Raw genomic sequence first — 17,247 nt, 5'->3', positions numbered from 1 at the left:
TTACATAGGACAACAAATTTTAAGCCTAAGAACACAGCTGTGACTTTTCAATATCTACAGGATGATTTATCATTGTCAGTTAGATATTTAGCTTATAAAATGCAGAACTCAAGATCTCTGCAGCTTGTGTGTGTATGTAGATAAGTTATAGACAGAGAAGTAGAAAAAGCTTGCAAATTAGAGGGAAGTAACTACACTGACTACTAGGAAATCAGTGAATATCTTATTACTAAAATATTAACCTTGATGCAATAAGATATAGGTCCTCCTTTTTAGGTCTTTAAAAATGTCTTTTAAAATGTCTAATTGTAGATGGAGAATTTCTGCAAGAAGTCTTGTGATATAATTACCTTTTTAGTGTAAATCATCAATTGTACTGTGCCACATACACACTCAGACATCAACCCTCCTAGGTAGTGAAGGAAGTATAAATATCTAAGGTGGGTGGGGAAGTCATCTGGTCCCTCAATTTAGTGTCATATTCCTAAGGTAAAAACATTTCATGTACTCTATGAGATGAAAACATGTTGTTTTGAGTATACAGGAAAATGCCAATTGCCTTGCAATAGGAATTTCTGATTTGTCACTAAATATTCTTTACTTACTTTAACATTACCATTAAAGAAGTTCAACTGTTAACACGCTTTTTGTCTAGTAGCAGTAAATTTAAATCCTAGTCACCAGTAAAATGCCATTGGATTACTCATCAGGATAGATATATATGTGTACACACACACACACACAGACACACACACACACACACACACACAGAGCAAACTTGAAAATCACCTTGGCCGGGCACAGTGGCCCATGCCTGTAATCCTAGCACTTTGGGAGGCTGAGGCAGGCGGATCTCCTGAGGTCAGGAGTTCGCGACCAGCCTGGCCAACATGGTAAAACCCCATCTCTACTAAAAATACAAAAATTAGCCGGGCGTGGTAGCACACATCTGTAATCCCAGCTACCTGGGAGGCTGAGGCAGGAGAATCGCTTGAACCCGGGAAGTGGAGGTCACAGTGAGCCGAGATCATGCCACTGCACTCCAGCCTGACCAGGCGACAGAGTGAGACTCCATCTCAGAAAAAAAAAAAAAAAGAAAAAGAAAAAAAGGAAAATCACCTCAAGCCTTAAAAATACTTCCAAAAATACGCTAAGTGATACTAAACATAGTTAAATGGGACACTGCCAGAAAAAGATCATTCACTGCCTATATTTGAACCTTCTTGGGAATTATAAATTGTACATTAGTGCCAGGGGCATCTTGAGAAATTATGATAAATTTTGCTCTGGATTTTTATGGTAATTTAATTTCCTTTTCTCCACTTTAAAAGGAAATCTTAATTACCAATCTTTACTCACAATAATTGGTTAAGGGCATTTCCATTTTATTTTATATCACTGTAAGCCAAAAAAACATTGATGAGTTTTAAATTAAAACCACAGGGAGTTAGGTCATAACCTAATGACCTAAAGCACTGATGAAGCGCTTTCTAGCACAAACACGAATATTTATCATCTGAAGCTTGCCATGAGAGTTTTGATTCACACATGGGAAATCTTACTAGCCCATGACAGAATCAAATCACTAGAAAAGGTATGTAAGTGCATTCACATATATATTCAAAGCCAAGAAATGTATATGCAATATTAAAATGTACACACACAATAGACAGATTATAACATTGCTGAAAGCAGAATAGATCACAAAGACAGTCCATTATATAAAATGTACACTCCTTAAAAAATAAATTTGTAAGCTTCCTTGTATTGATATAGCTCTGACTTAAAGATGTTTTAAATAATGCTCTCCTTTTCCTCAAATAAGATGAGAAGTCTACCACTATCCCCCACCTCTGAATCCCACCAAGCTGAAAAAAGAGGGAAAGAAAGGAATAAAGGAAAAAAAAGGAAGGAAGGATGGAAACAGAAAGGGAAAGAGAAAAAAGCCTTTGTCAATCTCAGTAACTGATTCCGATCACTGAGTAGAATTATATTGAAATATAATTCTTTATATGCTCAAAACAGTATCTCATGTATTTTTTAAATTACCTTATCCCTGGGGCATTAAGGAAGAAGAAATCATAAGAAATAAACTTCTATCAATTTCTGTTTATCACAATGAGGATAAACTTCTCAATTTATATGGCTACTCCATATTCTGAGTGGAATGCCTCATGTCTACCTAAGAAATCAGTTTATGTTACTAAAAGCAAAGTCTTTAAAAGCCCCCAGGCATCTGCCTGAGGCTGAGGCTGGAGAGAGAAAAAAAGAGCAAACTATATGTAATTGAATTGCCTATTGCGCTCAAAGCAAACTGAAGACAAAAATGAAATGCAAATAGTTAACAAACTGTAAAGCAACACACAAATACTGCTATTATTAATGATAATGATTAGTGATAACAATAACTATAGTATTTCCAATGTTGATTTTTTTATCCACATATAGAAAATACAGTTACAGAGAACGATAATCAACAATCAGTAGCTCTTTGCTTAAGAGCCGGGGATAAGAAAACCAGCAGCTCCAAAATTCTACTCTATGAAGCCTGAGAGAAGATTCACTTACAGCCTCAGCAATTTCTGCTCTTAGAGAATCAAGCGGATTAAAATTTTTTTTTCAAGTCTGAAATTTCACACTTCCTTCAAAATCTTAAATTATTTCCCTTTTTCCTCAGAATTGAACATACTGCATAGTCATTTTAATTTCACTGCAATAGGGCAATTTAGATTAAAAGTTTATGTAATTTATTCAATATTATTTCTCAAGAAAGGTTGAGACAAAAAAGCATGTACAAAGCTTTGCATCGATTCAATGGTTCAAACTCATATATTAAATAAAATTTTTACTAGAACACAGTTATATGAAGTAAGTTTGATGTTACCTCTGGTACTCCTAATTTTCGGCATGCTTCCAAAAAGTTTTCCACATTTCTTCTGCATTTGGCCATGCTAAGTTTAGGCTATAAATGCAAATATACAGAAATAATGTATTATTAAAAGAGAAACCATTTTAATAACATCTTAAATTTTAAACTTTCTAAATGGCACAAGCAATACATGTTTATTGGAGAAAAAGAAAATAACCCATAAGCAAACAGAAGAAAACAAAATATCACCCAGAAACATCCATCTTAGATTAAAAACTGTTGGCCGGGCGCAGTGGCTCACGTTTGTAATCCCAGCACTTTGGGAGGCCGAGGCGGGTGGATCACGAGGTCAGGAGATCGAGACCACGGTGAAACCCCGTCTCTACTAAAAATACAAAAAAAAAATTAGCCGGGCGTGATGGCGGGCGCCTGTAGTCTCAGCTACTCGGAGAGGCTGAGGCAGGAGAATGGCGTGAACCCGGGAGGCAGAGCTTGCAGTGAGCCGAGATTGCGCCACTGCACTCCAGCCTGGGCGACAGAGCAAGACTCCGTCTCAAAAAAAAAAAAAAAAAAACTGTTAATAGTTTAGATTCTATTCTTCCAGACATTGTGTTCACATATGCATACATAGATACACATATATGCCTATGTATAGATGTATGTATATCATGTATACACATTGATGTATATATATGCAAAATTTTTGGCATACATATATATGTGTATGTTTATATTGTTTATATATATGCACATACACACTATATATAGTTTTTATGGGATCATACTGTTGTGTAACCTGTTTTAGTTTGCCTAAAGTACACCATAAACATCACCTTCCCCATCAACAAATATATTTCTATATAAAGGGTCTAAATTCACCAGGCCAATTAACCTCCTTCCCACCAAAGCCATAGATATAGAGGCAATATCATGGTAAACAGCACTGAAAATGGTGGATGCTCAGGACTTAACCAAAAGCTTCTCACAATTGAATTAACCTTGGTTAAAGATGGCCCCTGAGGTGTGGGGTGGGTAACAGGCACATTTCACATATATACTATACTTTTTTACATGGTACGTTTTGAACACTTTGCTGCTAAATTGTAATGTTCCTCCACTATTCTCCTTAGGAAAGAAGGCAAGAGGCATGACTGATTCCAATGGTGTAGGTGGAGAAGCCACGGTGATAAAGACTGGCCTTATCCTGCTAATATGAGAATGACGGGATTCATTCCATCTTATAGAGGCACAAAGCAACTATCATCAAAATCTAATTTGTACATCATTTATTAAATACAAAAAGAAAAGCCCTGCCAAAAACAGAAAGTCTGTTGCCCTGTGAAACAATTTAAGTTGAAAGCTAAACAAATATTCTCCATCTTGATTAGGGAGGAAGTCACGTCCCTCACGTGGGCCCTATAAAGATGTCACCAGCAGCTGCTTAGGTGGTTTTGCCCAACCCCTGGCATGTCGCAGGACAAGGCCAGTACATGAAGCCTTGTGCAAACAGAAGCAGACCTGAGGAACATGACATGAAGATAACAGAATGGTCATGGACCTGGCAGATAAGGTACCAAGAGGCATTTCATCACGCCGAGACCCTACCGTTTGTCTCTGATCATTTGGGCCCATTATCTTCCTTCATTTACTTATGATTTAGGTGAGTCTTTTCTGAAACTCCAAAGATGCCCTTAGGTGAGTCTTTTCTGAAACTCTAAAGATGCCCAACATCATTCCAAATACTTAGGTCAGCCTCAAAGAAGTCAATGGAGAGTGTGTTTCAAGCCACAGAAAGATAATTCTCCCTCTTTGGGAGTGAGGGAGGGCGTCTTCAAAGATTGTTGCCTAACTTCAGGTAGAAAAGTTGTGACAAACACAATGGTTAAAGCTTCAAATTCACCACTGGTCCAATAATAAAAAATTATACCAATTACACCAATTGGAATGCCAATGTTTTGCTTATCAAATTGTCAGAGACTGAAAAAATTCATTTTTCTGAGGAACAGTCTCTAAGCATATTGACAATGATAGTGATTTTGTTAACTACTATATTCCCTCGGTTTGGCAAAAAATATGGACAATATTAGTCTCATGAATGAAGAATTAGAATGCTTTTGCTGGTGATAATACTGGTAGAAAAGCTCTCATCCACTGCTGCTGGCAGATACAACTGCATTTACTGCGTTACTATGAGTCAGATACTAAACTTGGTGCTGAAGATACAATTGTGGAGCCAAAGACAAAATCCCCAGGCTCACTTACCTCTAGAGCAGATGGAAATATTAGCAAGCTCAAGGAAGGTACAGTATCATACAGGATAGTTCTTAGCTGTCATGGAGTAGGTGTGACAGAAAATGAACAAAGGAAGAAACCCTGTCCTAAGGGGTTGAGAATGGTTTGTTTTCTGAATGCTGAAATAGAGAAGGAAAGGGAGCTAGTGATGCTGAAGAACCAAGGAGATTTGTGGGGCAGGTGGGGCATGGCTTTCTAGGCAGAGGGAGCTGCCTGTGCTGAGCCTGGGGCAAAGAGCAACGGCACAGAAGAAAGAAGGAAAGCAAGTTCTATGGCTACAGCATGGTTGGGCCTGGTCCAAAAGGGCATCAAGATGCTTGGTGAAGAATTTTTGATAATTGGACATTTAGAAGTAGATATTTAGAAACAAACTGCATTTCTAAAAAGGAAAACTACAATATAATAAAACAGGCTAAAACATGTTATAGTTAGTAAATTAGGCATTTATGAAGAATTTTAGGCTGGGCATGGTGGTTCACACCTGTAATCCTAGCACTTTGGGAGGCTGAGGTGGGCAGATCACTTGAGGTCAGGAGTTCGAGACCAGCCTGACCAACATGTTGAAACGCCATCTCTACTAAAAATACAAAAATTAGCCAGGCATGGTGGCAGGCACCTCTAATCCCAGCTACTCAGGAGGCTGAGCCACGCTTGAACCCTGGGGGCAGAGGTTGCAGTGAGCCAAGATCGTGCTACTGCACTCCTGCCTGGGTGACAGAGGAGACTCCATCTCCAAAAAAAAAAAAAAAGAGAGAATTTTAATGACATGGGGAAATACTTAGGTTTCAATAATACATTTAAAAAATTACTAGTCTATATGAGAAGCTCACAACTAAAAAACAACTTAATTTTACCAAAAAAAAAAAAAAAAACTTACAGTAAAGAAGACATAATGGTAAAAGCAACAGTGATTGGTTTTGGGTAGGAGAATAAAGAATGATTTGTTTTCTTTTGCTTTCCTTTATTTTCTTTTTTTCACCAGTCACTCATTGTTTCCTATTATTTGTTTAATTTTAAAATTTTTATTTAAAAAAAGCAAAAAGGTGAAAACCAAAAGATTTCTAAAACAATGTAGCATTTTTCCTGAAGATAAAGGTAAACGGGTATACAATTCATAATGTCCTCTTACGTCTTGTAAAATGATCATTGTACATTGAAATTGAAGGCTGAGGTGTCTGTTGTGTCTCTCTCATAACTTGGGAAAGATTATTGAGAATCTGGCACAAGGCTCAGACGACTTTATGGCAGTTTGGACCTCATTTGTAAAAGATACTGGAGTGTTTCATATTGGATCATGGAATAGAATTTACTGTCCCACATTAAGGCTGCTAGAGGTAGATTTGAAAAAGAAGACAAATTGGTCTTTTTGTCCTCACTATGCTTCTGAGGCTAAAAAAGTGGTTGAATCTTTGAAAGAAAAAATATGTTCAATATGATAGATAAGAAACTAAGATGAAATAAGGTCATTGGCTAATTTTTTCTGCTGTCAAGAGAAAAGAAAGTAGGACAAATCATGCCACTGTGAGGCTCTCCTGGGGATGGGAGAGGGCAGAGGAGCTTCACGTGAGCTTCAGCCCAACACACTGAGGCTCTGACATTTTATGAACATGGTACTTTTATGGGGCTCCAAATTTCGAAAACTTGCCATATAAACACTAATGATAATAATGGCTTACATATATGTGTATAGTACATCAAGTATCTTATTTCATACTTGCAAGACCATTTCCATTATAGAGAAGAGCAAATCAAGTTCAAGAGAGGATTGCCCAAAGTTGTACAGCTTTTAGAATTTTAATCCAAACCTTACATTCTTAACCCCTAAATTCTTCTGCCTCTCCTAACAAACAGCAAAAAGGGTGAGCAGAGATTCTTTTTTCTCTATTTGTATAAATCCTGTGTAGGTTTCAAGGACAAGTTTATCTGTGATTCCTCCACTTTCATCTGAACAACCATAAACCTGACTCTTTGGCTCTCTTCTAGTTCACAACATGCTGTGATACCTAGGAAGAGAACCCTGAGTGCAGGCTCTATCTCCTCTACAGCAGAGATGAGGATTTGGGGGGAATTAAGAAGTCTCATTCATGTTCCCCTCCCCACTACGTCCCCAGCATCACCAGTGAGTCCTTGAGTGCAGTGACTGATCAAGAAATTGTTGAAGTCATGACTGTTAACCAACCCCTCTACAGGTTATTCATAATATTTTTCATAGAACTCACATCTTTTCAGGGCTACCCTAAAATCCTCCATGATGAATAGAGGAAAAAGATTCATTTTAGAAGGGAAGTTACCAACCAAAAGAAGCTTTCTGAAAGACTTGTCACTGTTTAAATAATCCCTTGGGAAAAAGAAATTTTTATGTTCCTATAGTCTTTTTTTTTGAGACGGAGTCTCGCTCTGTTGCCCAGGCTGGAGTGCAGTGGCGCTATCTCAGCTCACTGCAAGCTCTGCCTCCTGGGTTCACGTCATTCTCCTGCCTCAGCCTCTCCGAGTAGCTGGGACTACAGGCGCCCGCCACCACGCCCGGCTAATTTTTTTGTATTTTTAGTAGAGACGGGGTTTCACCGTGGTCTCCATCTCCTGACCTCGTGATCCGCCCACCTCGGCCTCCCAAAGTGCTGGGATTACAAGCGTGAGCCACTGTGCCCGGCCTATGTTCCTATAGTCTTAAAGTTAGCACCTTGATCAGTCAATCAGTAATTTCTTTTTCTTTTTCTTTTCTTTCTTTTTTTTTTTTGAGACAGGGTCTCACTCTGTCTCCAGGCTGGAGTGCAGTGGCACAATCATGGCTCACTACAGTCTTAAACTCCTGGGCTCAAGCAATCCTCCCACCTCAGCCTCCCAAGTTGCTGGGACCATAGGTACGTGCCACAATGGCCAGCTAATTTTTGTATTTTTCATATATTTGTATTGTGTAGTTTTCTATTTTTACCAGAGGCAGAACCCTGTCTCTACAAAAAATACAACTTCTGAGCACAAGTGATCCACCCACCTTGGCCTCCCAAGGTGCTGGGTTTACAGGTGTGAGCCACCGTGCCCGCCCAGTAAGTTATTTAAAGTGATTTGCTTGATATTGAAATAAAATTATGTTTCTGTCGTTTATATATTTATTTTAAAATAGTCTCTCATTTTACAGTGAAAATGTTGCTTCATTCAAAGCCATTCTTTCATTCCTTTTCTGCCTTATAATGTTTTGAGGCCCAATGGAAAAGATTTGAGCAAGGTCCTACTGACACCATTGATATCCTAAACCAACAACAGTGCCCCCTAAAAGTGTGTTTTATGTCAGTTAGTTTCCCTTTGGTGTTACTTACAACTGCTGGTGATGGGACATGGATGCTTGCAACCGACCGAGGGCGGATGTGGTTGACCAGATGGCACAGGACGACACCATCCATGAGGGCTGCCCCCAGGTCTTCGTGTAGACTGACCTTCAATCTCATCTCAATGCTCTGTTGAGGAAATCGGAAGGAAGCCAGTTAATACGAACACTGAGGTAACTGTGGGTAAAATACATTTATAGGTATTTATGAACTGAGGCACTAATTTCATCATGGGAAATAAGGATAACAATGCCTAGAAAACACTGACATTATTTAACTCTTTCCAAACAGTATCAAAATCTCTCTTTATAAAAACAAATTTAGGTGAGTGTAAAATTTTTAATAGAATGAATGGAATAACGGAATCACTTTTTGAGTGTGATAAATAAAAACCAAATCTGACTGGTTCAGGCAGTCTGCATGGGGCAGAAGAGGGATTAAGAAATGCTTTACTCTGGCCAGGCGCAATGGCTCACGCCTGTAAACCCAGCACTTTGGGAGGCCCAGGTGGGCAGATCACCTGAGGTCAGGAGTTCAAGGCCAGCCTGGCCAACATGGTGAAACCCTGTCTCTACTAAAAATACAAAAATTAGCCAGGCATAGTGGCGGGCGCCTATAATCCCAGCTACTCGGGAGGCTGAGGCAGGAGAATCGCTTGAACCCAGGAGGCAGAGGTTGCAGTGAGCTGAGACCGCGCCACTGCACTCCAGCCTGGATGATAAAGCGAGACTCCGTCTCAAAAAAAAAGAAAAAAAATTATAGACACATCCCCTTCCTTCCCACCCCCAAGTTCCTCTTCTGCCTTGCTCCCATTCTCCTTTCCTTCTGGGCCTCCCATGACACGAATGTTGGATCATTTGTTACACTCCCACAGGTCCCGAGGCTCTGTGTCCACTGATTTTTCAATCTGTTTTCTCTCTGTTGTTCAGATTAGATGATTTCTATTGTTCTCTTACTAGTTTCATTCCAGTTCTTTCCTTTCTCATCTCCATTCTGCTGTGGAGCCCATCCACTGGGCTTTTTATTCTGAATAATGTATTTTTCAGCTCTCAATTTCCATTTGGTTTTTCTTTATGTCTTCTATTTCTTTGCCGAAATCTTCTAGTTCTCTGCTGGGGTATTCTTTTCCTTTCCTTCGACCATGTGCATCATTGTTCATTGAAGCATTTTCATCATGGCTGGTTTAAAAATATCTGTCAGATAATTCTAATATCTCTGCTATGCCAGTGATGTCATCTGTAGATTGTCTTTTTTTTTTTTTTTTTTTTTTTTTTTTTGAGATGGAGTCTCGCTCTTTTGCCCAGGCTGGACTGCAGTGGCACGATCTCGGCTCACAGCAAGCTCCGCCACCCAGATTCACACCATTCTCCCGCCTCAGCCTCCCTCCCGAGTAGCTGGGACTACAGGCGCCCGCCACCGCGCCCGGCTAATTTTTTGTATTTTTAGTAGAGACGGTGTTTCACCGTGTTAGCCAGGATGGTCTCGATCTCCTGACCTCGTGATCCACCTGCCTCAGCCTCCCAAAGTGCTGGGATTACAGGCGTGAGCCACTGCTCCCAGCCTGTAGATTGTCTTTTTTTTTCCCTACAGTTTGGGATCTTCCTCGTCCTTGGAATGATGAGGGATTTGCAGTGGAAACCTGGACATTTTTGTATTATGTTATGAGACTCTGGATCCTATTTAAATCTCTGGTTTAGTTGGCTTTTTTTTTTTTTTTTTGACACTGCTCTAGCAGGGGAAGGTGGCTGCCACCATCTTGTTACCGCCAGGTGAATGTAGGCATCTGGATTTTCCACTGGGTGTCAACTGGCCAGGGAGTGGGGGAGGGGTAGGTGCCTCCTTACTGCTGAGTGGGGGTGGGAATCCAGGATTCACATTTGGTCTCCACTGAAACTCTGGGAGCAGACAAGGTTCCTTACTGACCAGTGGGGATGAAATTTCTGGCTCCTGGCTTGGTCTTCTCTGACACCACCCCAGCAAGGGGAGAAGTCTCACTTGACTCACCCCTTGCTGGTGTGGGTGAGGGGGAACCACAGTATTTCCTGTGGTGTTCAGCTGCAGTAGCGCATTTATGGTCTAAAACTTTTGTATCTTGCTGGGCTGTCGCTTTCCTGGTTATTTGGTCAGAGAAAGTCAGCTTTTATTGTTGTTTTTCTAAAGTCTGTGCCGATTACTGTTTCTGGGTTCCCAGCGACTTTGGCTCCAAGTCTGGATACATGAGGCAAAAAGAAGGTCCCCTGGAGCTCATCACTACGGCGCCCCTCAAGTCTCAAGGACCCTAATCAGTCCGTCTTCTTCTCCTTACCTTCCAGAATGTGCTTACATTTGTTTTATGTATGTCTAGGGGTTTTAGGTGTACTTAATGGGAAGAATAGAGCAAAGTATGCCTACTCCATCCTCTTGCAAGCAGAAGTAGAGAAATCAATTTTCAAACCTTAACTAGAGCTCCTGCAACAAAAGCCCCCTTTAACTGAGTAACAGCCTATGAAAGGATGACTTAATTTGGTGATTTTAATAAATGAAAACTTGAAAAACACTGCATATAATAGTGTTATATAAATTTCTTTCAGAACTGTCCTGTGTGTGGACAATTGTTTTTAGGTACTCTTTCAGGCTCTAATTTTATATCACTAAATTAAGACATAAATGATCACTATGACCCATGTTTAAGATAAAATTGTAAGATATCACTCCTTGAGGGGCATATCTCAGCTTCTGATCTTAGTTGCATAGATTTCATAGAGTTCACCTTCCCAGTTTACATCACATCCAGATAGTCCAGGCAAATGACAGAGGTTTGACTTTCCCTTTGTGTTTGCTCAATCACCACAGTGGCTTAAAGTGGTGGTAAGAGGTTTTTTTGTTTTCTTTTTAAAATTACTTCCTCCTGACTCTTTGCTAAACCATATAAAAAGTATCATCTGCTATAACAAAGAGGCTGACCTATCCTAATTTAATTTAATCTAAATTTTGTTTATAGGGCTCACTGCTCATTTGTAGAACTCATTGCTCTCTGAAACTGTGTATTTATTTGTTTCCATCTTATTTACTATCTCTCCCTAATAGACTATAAGCTTCAGAACAGCAGGGACCTTTTTGTTCTCTCCTACATCCATTACCTAGAATACAGCCTGGTAGAGAGTGACAGTCAATACACATTTGCTAATGAAAGAAGATTTAACATCGAATCTATCTCCTCCAAGAATCTTTCTTTCTTTTTTGAAAAAATTTATTTTAGATTCGGGGGTACACGTACAGGTTTGTTACATGGGTATGTTGTGTGATACTGAGGTTTAGGCTTCTAATGATCCTGTCACCTAAGCAGTGAACATAGTACCCAACAGGTAGTTTTTCAACCCTTACCCCCTCTCTCTCCCCTTTTGGAATTCCCAGTTTATTGTTTCCATCTTTGTGTCCGTGTATACCCAGTGTTTCACTTCCCCTTATAAGTGAGAATGCGGTATTTGGTTTTCCATTTCTGTATTAATTTGCTTAGGATAGTGGCCTCCAGTTGCATCCATGTTGCTGCAAAGGACATGATTTCGTTCTTTTTTATGGCTGTGTAGTATTCCATGGTGTGTATGTACCACATTTTCTTTATCCAATCCATTGTTGATGCGAGCCTGGGTTGATCCCAAGTCTTTGCTTCTGTGAATAGTGCTGTGATAGACATATGAGTGCAGGTTTCTTTTTGGTAGAACAATTTATTTTTCTCTGGGTATATACCCAGTAATGGGATTACAGGGTTGAATGGTTGCTCTATTATTAGTCAAGAAGCTTTCTTAGACTCCTTTAGTTCATAGTTATGACACTTCTTTTTGAACATTAAAAACTCATGCAGCAATTCATAATGTGCTGTCTTTAATAGCTAATACCAATGTTTTCTTCCTTGGTGATTGATTCCTATATATACTGTTATTTAACCTTCTATATTTACGTATGATCTTCCTAACCTGACAAAAAGACCATGCAGGTAGACAAATACCTACAGAGTGCCCATTGGGAACTAAGAAATACGACAAGAAATAAGACATCCATGGTCCCTGCCAGCTCCAAGTTTAAGCTTCAGTGACACCCAGCACAAGACTTCCTCTTTGGAAGAAACTCAAATGGTTTGCCTATTAGATAATTGATTTAAAATCTCTGGTCGGTTTGGGGTACAAAGTGAGGATAACTATAAACATTTTTAAATTAATGTAATATTGCCAGGCACAGTGGCATGCAGCTATAATTTATGCCTACCTACTTGGGAGGCTGAGGCCAGAGGATCACTTCAGCCCCAAAATTCAAGGCTGCAGTGAGCTATGATGATACCATTGCACTCTAGTCTGGGCAACAGAGAGAGGCCCTGTCTCTTAAAAATTATAAATTGGGCTGGGTGCGGTGGCTCATGCCTGTAATCCCAATGCTTTTCTACTAAAAATGCAAAAAATTAGCTGAATGTGGTGGTGCACACCTGTAATCTCACTCACTCAGGAGGCTGAGGTGGGAGGATCACTTGAGCCCAGAAGTCACAGGCTGCAGTGAGCCGAGATCATGCGACTGCACTCCAGCCTGGGTGACAGAGTGAGACTTTGTCTCAAAAACACATAAATAAATAAAAATAAAAAATGAAAATTAATATTATTAAGTAAATAAATGACAGGGCATTAAACTATACCTGAATTGAAATAGTGCCAGCATTTATATGTATGTATTATTTTTTATTTACTACTATCTCATATATTCCTCACAAAACTCCACTAAGGTCAACTGGAACCATTTTTTTTGTTTTTTTAAAGAGACAAGGTCTCACTCACTGTTGTCACCCAGGCTGAAGTGAAGTGGTACAATCATAAATCACTGCAGCCTCGAATTCCTGGGCTCAGCTGATCCTCCCACCTCAGCCTCCCGAGTAGCTGGGATTACAGGCATACGCCACCATGCTCAGCTAATTTTTGTATTTTTAGTAGAGACAGGGTTCACCATGTTGCCCATACTGGTCTCAAACTCCTGGACTTAAGTGATCAGTCTACCTCCTAAAGTTCTGCAATTACGGGCATGAGAAACTATGCCTGGCCAAACCATTTTTTTTAGTATGTAAAGAAACAGACTCAGGATTGCTAAGTGGCTTGCCCAATATCCAGCAGCCACTAAGTGACCTGGCTAGATTTGAAATTAGGACTGCTTGCAATGTTTCAAAGTCTGTTTCTCAAAAATGTAGAATGTTGCTTAAATTCTGAAAATTCTCCTTTAGTTACATAATATTTCTTGGGTACCTCACGAAGTTGTTCCACCAGCTCTTTCTCTTCTCTCATCTGCTCCATTTTCCTCCGGATTGTAAACTGCGGGTCTATAGATTCCAAATTTCTCTGAGGTCTTAGAAACACTATAATAGAAAGGGAAAAAAAGCCTTTATATAGTGCCTTGTCACATACGGCTATTCATATTAAAATCAAACAGTATTTTAATTTATCCGAAATAATTCATTTACCACTCAAAGAAACAAAGAAATTCCAAATCCACAAGAAAAGCCTGGCTCAAGTATTTTAAAAGAGACTATATTTTAAATTGTACTAGTTTGTGTGGGCTAACAAGCTGTATTTTTCAGTGATAATAAACTGAACCCAGGGCAAGGTCTGGGTCATTGGAACCATTCCAAGCCACTTGCCTGACAGATGTCCTACTTCACTCATCTTCCCACTGTCTTCATTCTAAGTTTTTATTTACACTCAATCCTTTCATTAAATTCAGATAATTTATTTCAAATAAGGCTCTAGAATTGTATGTATTACAAATAAGCACAAGTTAATGTTTTTTTGTTTTTTTGTTTTTTTTTCTTTCTTGAGCGGAGTCTAGCTCTGTCGCCCCGGCTGGAGTGCAGTGGCGCAATCTCGGCTCACTGCAAGCTCCGCCTCCCGGGTTCACGCTATTCTCCTGCCTCAGCCTCTCCGAGTAGCTGGGACTACAGGCGCCCGCCACTACGCCCGGCTAATTTTTTTGTATTTTTTAGTAGAGACGAGGTTTCACAGTGGTCTCGATCTCCTGACCTCGTGATCCGCCCGCCTCGGCCTCCCAAAGTGCTGGGATTACAAGCGTGAGCCACCGCGCCCGGCCAAGTTAATGTTTTTGTTGGCATAAAGTTAATGTTTTTGTTGGCATAAAGTTTTTTATAAGCCTGAGTTAAGAACTAAGTGATGATTACATATTTGAGGGTGCAGTGGAAAAATTCTGCCTTCTAGACTGTCGCTGGCAGACTATCTAAAAAGTCAGCTCTTTGGAGATGAGCAAGGACTCCTTTTAGGAAGGCTGGCAAGATTGGAAGTAGCTGAAGGGCTCATGGCTGGCTTCAGGTTCTTGAAGTTACGACTTCCAAGAATAGTAACTAACAGCGGGGCATCCTCTGAAATGAGCTGAGAAAACATATGTCCTTCCCTATGAAGGAAAACATCTTTTAGAGACCAATCAAGAAGGTAAATAATGTTCTATGTATTGGAGAATGACTACAGGAAGAGTTTTAATTAACTTTTTAATGATACAAAGCCCAGGCAGATTTAAACTTGATTTTTTTTTCTTCTCAGAGATTTTTATCCTTGCACATAAGATGGATGAAAGAGCTGTTCAGAGCCTTGGTTCCCCCATCCCATAGACCTTCAGATTGAGGTAGGGAGGGAAAGTCCCTCAGAAAATTTTGGGCAGAGAACTCCAATGTTAGAAATCCATACCACATAGAAGGCTGCATGGTGTACTGCAATTACAGAAGTTTCAATCATGATAATTTAAACAATGCTGAATAAGAGAGAATGTGTAATTTTTATTCTACCCTGACATACATTTCCTATGGACCTCTTTAGAAACTATTTCAATATTTCAGATTTCTAGAAGTTAAATATGATTTACAAATAGAATACTTTGGATATAAAGACTTGAGTCCACTCGGTGTAATCAAAAGTCCTGTGCTCACCTAACTACAATATTTTAACTTCAATTTGTGCCTTTGAACATGCATTCTCCTTCTCACATCTCAGTATTTTCTTTCTAAATTAGTTCTAAGATACTTGAATTCACATTCTGATGCTCTATGGAAGATGAGAAAATTGACATATCTTAAATGGTCGACTTAGAGTTAATGGAGAAAGAGGATGATTTAAGGTACACAAGGCCTGTTGCCTTCTGGAATCTCAGAGAGGAGTCAGCTTGTGGCCTGGGGCCTCTGCTGGAAGCCAGTGAGGGAAGTCACAGGCAAAGAACAACAAAGGCAGTCACAGGAGGGCTGCACCAAGTCCCACAAAACCCAAACCTCACAGGACGTAGAACCAATTGTTTAAAAAGTAAAGCCAAGGTCAGTAAAAGGACAGAGTGACCAGGTAGGGAAAGATGAAAAGTTCACAGAGAAAAGGGAACTGAGGAAAACTCCGACAAATTAGGACACATGGAAGAAACTGGAGAATGAATCACATTTTACACCATTTCAAGCAAAACCAAAAAAGAGAAAGATATAAAAATATAAAATCTAGAACTAATTTGCACCACCAAATTTACCAAAAAAAGGTCAAGAAATGCAGATAGAGTTGGATAATACACACATATGCCAGCAAGGGGCGCCTCAACACCGTTTAAACAAATCAAATGTTTTCTTTGGAGCTGTTATTTTCCTTTGCCTTTTTTCTGGGGGTAATCTTATCTAATAATATTTTCAATATGTTTTTATTGGCAGATTTCAATCTGAATATGAAACTATCAGGAAGTTAAATGAACCATGAGCTTTTGTTCAACACCACATTGCCTTATTAGAGCCCTATGTGAGATATCAGGATGACGAAATGGTGTCTGGGTTTTACTTTCCTGGCATCATTTTTAAATTCTGCATTCCTTTGTATCTTAAAAATATAACATGCATGCGTGGGCATTTGCTCTATGAATGTTAAGCAATCAAAAGTGTTTTAAAAACCAATTGAACTGTATTTTTTAAAATGAACACTTAAAATTATCAGAAATACATAAAATTATCAGAAATAATGACTATATCACTATTAGTTTTCTAAATGTATTAATTGCTATGACATATAAAAGAACTTAAGGCAGTCTCTTTAGGCTCATAATAAATCTAGCAAGTACAAAAGTGCTTGCTTATTTTGCTGGGTTTGTTACAACAGAATAACTTTACTGGGACCATTAAAGTACCTCTGATTAAATTACCTACAGTTTTTTCTTTTCTTTCAAGTCCTATTTAAATAATAAATCCAGTGACCAGTCTGGGTCCAGGCTTCAGGAAATTGATCTACAAAAGAATTATTCTGCTTTTCCTTAATTTCATATCACTAAATTTCAAGAGCTCCCTTACTTAATCCAGAGGAATAAAACTTAACTTGAGGCCATGAGACAATATTAAGAAGCAGTCCCCACTGTAAGCATGTATTTTTCAAGTCAAACGCTCCTGTGACTGTTAAAGTGTAAATAAGAAAAAAGATGGGTGAGAGAGCACAGTGAGTGTGTGTTACGAGTGTGTGGAAAGAGATGAAGAGGTGATTGGTTTGGGGTTGGGGGGCCGGGGAGGGACACAGTCTCACTCTGTTGCCCAGGCTGGAGTGCAATGGTGCGATCTCAGCTCGCTGCAACCTCAACCACCTGGGCTCACGCGATTCTCTCATCTCAGCCTCCTGAGTAGCTGGGACCACAGGCCTACACCACCATGCCTGACTAAGTTTTATATTTTTAGTAGAGGTGGGGTTTCGCCATGTTGCCCAGGCTGGTCTGGAACTCCTGGACTCAAGTGATCTACCT

General features: G+C 39.5%; 1 protein-coding gene across 4 annotated transcripts in view; it reads right to left on the bottom strand.

The window, feature by feature from the left end:
- The window catches only part of LRCH1 (leucine rich repeats and calponin homology domain containing 1), a 206,742-nt gene that overhangs the window by 18,371 nt on the left and 171,124 nt on the right, over positions 1-17,247 (bottom strand). For all 4 annotated transcript variants that reach the window (XM_032150845.2, XM_032150842.2, XM_032150844.2 and 1 more), the window contains 3 exons: positions 13,743-13,852; positions 8,476-8,613; positions 2,885-2,962 (listed from right to left, as the gene is read on the bottom strand). In XM_032150845.2, the coding sequence (XP_032006736.1) occupies positions 2,885-2,962; positions 8,476-8,613; positions 13,743-13,852 (326 nt within the window). The remainder of the gene's footprint in view (positions 1-2,884; positions 2,963-8,475; positions 8,614-13,742; positions 13,853-17,247) is intronic.

The sequence above is a fragment of the Hylobates moloch genome, unplaced genomic scaffold (assembly GCF_009828535.3).
Source record: "Hylobates moloch isolate HMO894 unplaced genomic scaffold, HMol_V3 SCAFFOLD_4, whole genome shotgun sequence".
NCBI lineage: Eukaryota > Metazoa > Chordata > Mammalia > Primates > Hylobatidae > Hylobates > Hylobates moloch.
This window is presented reverse-complemented; position numbering and strand designations above follow the sequence as displayed.